Source organism: Carya illinoinensis, chromosome 16, assembly GCF_018687715.1.
Source record: "Carya illinoinensis cultivar Pawnee chromosome 16, C.illinoinensisPawnee_v1, whole genome shotgun sequence".
Classification (NCBI taxonomy): domain Eukaryota; kingdom Viridiplantae; phylum Streptophyta; class Magnoliopsida; order Fagales; family Juglandaceae; genus Carya; species Carya illinoinensis.
The window spans coordinates 25,301,491-25,306,765 of record NC_056767.1 but is presented as its reverse complement, the minus strand read 5'-3'; the positions used below and the strand labels follow the sequence as shown (position 1 = coordinate 25,306,765).

Below are 5,275 nucleotides of genomic sequence, written 5' to 3'. Positions count from 1 at the left end.
TCTTGATAATTGTGAGGCGAACCGAAACAAGACCAATCCATACAAGAAACATCACTGAACTGGATAAAATTAAACTGGACAATATTAACCCGTTCGCCAGGACCAAATCGAAACAAGCCGGTCTGGATAAAATGATGAGTTGTTGTTGTAAAGAGAGAAAAATGAAATGTCCACAAAAATGACCCAAAAAAAAAAACAGAAAAACAAAGATTAAGTCCATGTTTGGATAGTAAAAATGTTTTATCTCATCTCATCTCCTTATTACAAATTTCTCAAATTCTCACACAAAATATAATAAACAAATTAAGTTTTTCAAATCTCAAAACAATAATAATATTAAAATAATATTTTAATAATATTTTATTTTATTTTTATTTTTCATCTCAACTCATTATTTAAGTGGCACCTTAGACCCAAAAAAGAAAAAAAAAATAAAATTAAAGGGCATATAAAGCCTGAAGAGTGAAGACATATCTTCGTTCAGCCCAAAAGAGTTTGTATGTACGTAAATCAGCCGATTTTGTTTTGGCCCAAACAAGATATGGGCTCAATTGAAGAAGGCACAAGAAAGCTACTTTTTGGCAATAATTCTTTTTTTTTTTTAGTAGTTAATAATTTGATTAAATTAATAGATAATACAATGGACGAGGGAGGACTAATGAGGAAATAAAAAATAACATAAGGGGGAAATTGCTAAAAAAAAAATTGGTTCCATATTTCTTGATATAATCACGAAGCTGCCAAGAAATTGTCACGAAGAGAGTTCTAGAAGATCCTAGTTGGAGTATATGGTATTGAACACCCATTAATCTTGGAAAGAGGAGAGAATGAAGCTAGCTAGCTCCTGGGAATTAGTACCATTCAAAAGGTAGCAGAGTATAGACCGAGACCGGAGATTGGTAGCTAGCGTGCAGTGAACATGCCCACCAGTAGCAGCGCATGATGTCCAGCATGCATGCACTTGTTAAAATGAAATCTCATCTATGGAGGTGGTGGGTTTTGAATGCTAGGTAGGAGACTACTTCTGCATGGCAGGATGTACGTGTACGCGGGTGATGGATGGCGACAAATGATCTATAAGGCTCTAAAACTTCTAAAACGCCAAAAATAACCAGGAAAAATAAAGACAAAATAATATAAAAAGACAAAATTATGCCGATAAATCTAAGAGTAGAGATCAGGATGGAGAGATATTAGCCAGAGGATGAAGAAATCCTAAAACATCGCGAGCTGCATAATGGCAGTATACTGCATTGGGCTCATGCATGCATGAAATATATATGAGGAGGTGCGTGAGCCTCAAATACCAGAGGAAAATGAATAATGCATGCATGGCTACATGGAATGATAGATCGGGAGGAGGTGAGTACTCCAATGGGTGGGCGACGATAGATCATTTTGAGAACAGTGACAATAACAAAAATGACAGCTTGACAATGGAAGAGTAGGATATCATCTGAATAATCACGTGCGACCACTGCTTGTAGTGACGAGGCGAATCTTCTTACTACAAAAGTGACGGGAGACATCCCTATTAGCCTAATCTAATGAGAGAAAATCTTCTACTCCATTGTTGGTTTTCTTTCTTTTTTTTTTTTTTTTTTTTTTTTTTTTTTTTTTTTTTTTCTAAATTTCATTTCAAAACATAACTTTCTTTAAAGAATTACCATAAGAAGAATTCATATGGTATATTTAGGGCATGTTTGGACAGGTAAAAAATACTCAAAACGTCTTATAATTTTATTCTCAAACATAATTTTTTTTTTTAATTTTGAACTTTTAATTTTTTTATCTAATCGTTACCTAATTATTATCCAAATACAAATTTTACAAACTTAAAAAAAATATATATTTAATCACAATCCTTTCATAATATTTAGTTAGAGAAAAATAAAATATGAAGATGATATTTATTGGATTTTAATCATAATGCTTTCATAATTTATAGTTTTTAAGTCAGATAATTTATTGAGAAGTTAAAAATAATTTTAATATTTTTTATGCTACTTAAATAATGACAAATGATTAAAGTCTAAAATCACAAAAAATAAGAGAATTGCTACAGACACAAAGAGATTACATAAAGTAAATTCACAAACTGATGTGACTTCATGGAATCTATTAGATTTATTTTATAATAAAAGTAATTTTACAATCTAAAATACTACATCCAGTCACATCAGTTTGTGGGTTTACTTTTATATAATTCATTGGTGGCTAAAATATTTTCCAATGAATAACATCTCTAATATAATCTTATATCCTTGACTTAAAAAAAAAAAAGATGTGATATAGCCACAAAGATATTTTATAAAAATAAATTTACAAATTAATATATAATGCCTTATTTTAGATTTAATTTATAATAAAAAAATTTATTATTTAATATATCACGTTAAGTCACATCATATTATAAATTTATTTTTATGATTTTTTTTCATAGCTAAACTATTTATATTTTTTAAAATCGAGATCACCCGACCCGACCCGGATTTGGATCCGACACTACCATTATTGGAAATTTGGACCGTTCCAACCTCCTTTTCACTGACTCCCAGGCCCAAAACACGTGACGTTGATTGGATTGGCTAACGCAAACCGACAAAACGACGTTGTTTTTTCTATTTTTTGTCAGTTCTGTAGCTTTCCGAATACAAAAAAGGTACAACAGATCCCGTGATGTCGATTGCGGTGCCTTCAATTATAACACTGTTTAATGTCCAAACTACCCTTCAAGATTTGATGAAAGTGAGGCTATTGCAGCCTATTGGATAGAATCAACAGTGTCATAGTAGTCATTTCGTTTAAGGGAGACAAGTATCTGGTGATTGAAATGCACGTGGAATCTGGGTTTGGCTGCGTAAGTTACGCATCTCGAGGAATAATCTTGTGTATATGCGTCAAATTTAATTACTTTATAAATTTATTAATCTTCTTAATTAAAACATTTCTTAATAATTTAATTAGTAGTCATTATTTTGACCTTTATATTTGCTGGTGAACTTAATTTATAAATAATGATCAGAGATGCAGAATTTTGGAATTAAATTACAATGTATGGAACGAAATTCAATAATTAATATTTTTCCTAAATTGTACAGGAGAATATTAATCGAAAAGAAATAAAGTTGTAATCGTGATTATGTAAATTTACGTAATTATTTTGAAAAAAATAAAAAAATATATAATTTATATGAAAATAAATTAATTTTTTAATAATAAATCTCACTCTTTTTTAAAATAATTGCACGACACTTATACATTCTACGACTGTATGTAATACTATTTATTTTGTCGAATATTCATTATAATTGGAAGGACTATTCGGACCAAAAGGCCCGAGACACCGAAAGAGGCCCATTATATTACAAAATTTCGGAGGGCAGATTCAGGATCGCAATTGGATAAGTAAGAAGATTCCAAGAGAAGATGTGCCTCTCGCCATCTTTTACGGAAGGATAACGACACTGAGAAGTAACATGATTGTTCGAAATATCAAGTAATGATCCGCACCGATAAATCCTAAATAAGATAAGTATTGCGAGCAGGTCTATATATACCAGGTAATTTTTGAAAATTGAGAAGAATAATTGGACTGTTGTTTCTTTCACTGACTTAAGCATCGGAGTGTTTTCAGGTGAAGCTTCACCAGCCTCCTTGATGATTTTTGGTGAACGGTTGCAAATTTGCCTGTGAGACACGTCTTTAACAGTTGGCGCCGTCTGTGGGATCTAGGTGATTTAGCATGGTTCTCGCATGCCAATTGTAACACACTTAGTAGCAAGTCGAGCGATGGATGCATTGCAGCCATCAATGGAAGCACACCTAGCAGAAGCAGATGAAAGATTAAGAAAGGCCTTGGAAGCTATGGAAATCTTGCAAAAAGAGAACAAGGACTTGAGACAGAAGAATGCCAACTCTAATAATATCGATGCGCCGACTCACAGTGAGCAGGGTGAGGGAAAGGCACATTGCAATACCGAAGCGGATACAGGGCGGGCAGAAAAAGAAAGAATGCATGACGAGTTGAAGGACCTAGCGGGAAAATATGAGGAGATGGTGAAAAAGATTGGGGGCTTTTCCTCAGTAGAAAGCCTGCTGTATCAGATAGATCTACCATACAACACACGGATTATGGCCATGCGGCTCCCGCCAAAATTCAAGGTTCCTCAAGTAGATATGTATGATGGGTCAAAAGACCCAGTAGATCATCTGGAGAACTTTAAAACTCATATCACGCTCTATGGTTTCCCTAGAGATATTGCGTGCCGGGCTTTCCATTTGACTTTAAAAGGGACAGCTAGGGGATGGTTTGGGACTCTCAAGCCAAAATCAATAGACAGCTTCAAAAAGTTGGCAAAACAGTTCTTAACCCAATTCATGCCTAGCAGGAGGCGTAGGCACCCAGTTGCCTACCTACTGATTGTCAAACAAAAGGAGGATGAGAATTTGAAGGCCTACCTGGCTCGTTTCAACAAGAAACGCTTGACAACGGATGGCCAAGATGAAAAGATCACTCTGGCCGCCCTTTTGGGAGGAGTATGGCCACGCAGTCCTTTTATGGTGGAGTTGGCCCGAATGACTCCTTCCACCCTCAGAGAATTTATGGACATGGCTGATAACTTTGTTAATGCGGAAGGCACCCTGCAAGCATTAGTGGATCCTGATAAGGAAGATAGGGGGACCGAGCGAAGAAACGGGCAGGTTGACAAAAGAGCCAAGGCAAGTAGGCGAGAAAGAGCGCGGGAGAGGCGCTCAGATAATAGTCCTAGGCTGATACACAATAATCTAGGCATTCGAGAGGAAGGGAAGGAAAGAGGAGACCGTCGCCCTACCAGGACGGGCAGTCGATACTGCAAATATCACCAAACAAGCTCACACTGGACTGAAGACTGCATGACCATGAAGAAAAGAGTAGCGAAATTAGCAGAGACCGGTGAGTTAGAACGAATGGTCGTAGAACAGTCGAGGTCGAGAAGGCGCCAAGAGTCTAGACAGGAAACCTGGCGGAGTCAAAGTTAAGAAAAAAGGCGTCAAGACAAGAACTGCCAAAATGGGGCGAATAGAGCCCCCCAAAGAGGTAACGGGAACAGCGCGCTCATTGGAGATATAAGAACCATAGCAGGAGGCTTTGCTGGGGGCGGTATTTCAGTGTCCAATCGGAAGGCATATGCACGAAAAGCAAGATATGAAAAAGGTGTTTTTAGTAGGCAGGGAGCACAAGCTTCCAAAACTTAGCAACGAATGAATGGTGATATCTTTCGAAGAGGCAGAT

The 5,275-nt window shown here is 36.0% G+C and overlaps 1 protein-coding gene across 1 annotated transcript; it reads left to right on the top strand.

Moving 5' to 3' along the window:
• Positions 1–3,792: 3,792 nt before the first annotated feature.
• LOC122298957 lies at positions 3,793–5,022 on the top strand. Its single transcript, XM_043108799.1, has one exon. The coding sequence runs from the start codon at positions 3,793–3,795 to the stop codon at positions 5,020–5,022; it is 1,230 nt and encodes a 409-aa protein (XP_042964733.1).
• Positions 5,023–5,275: the final 253 nt, after the last annotated feature.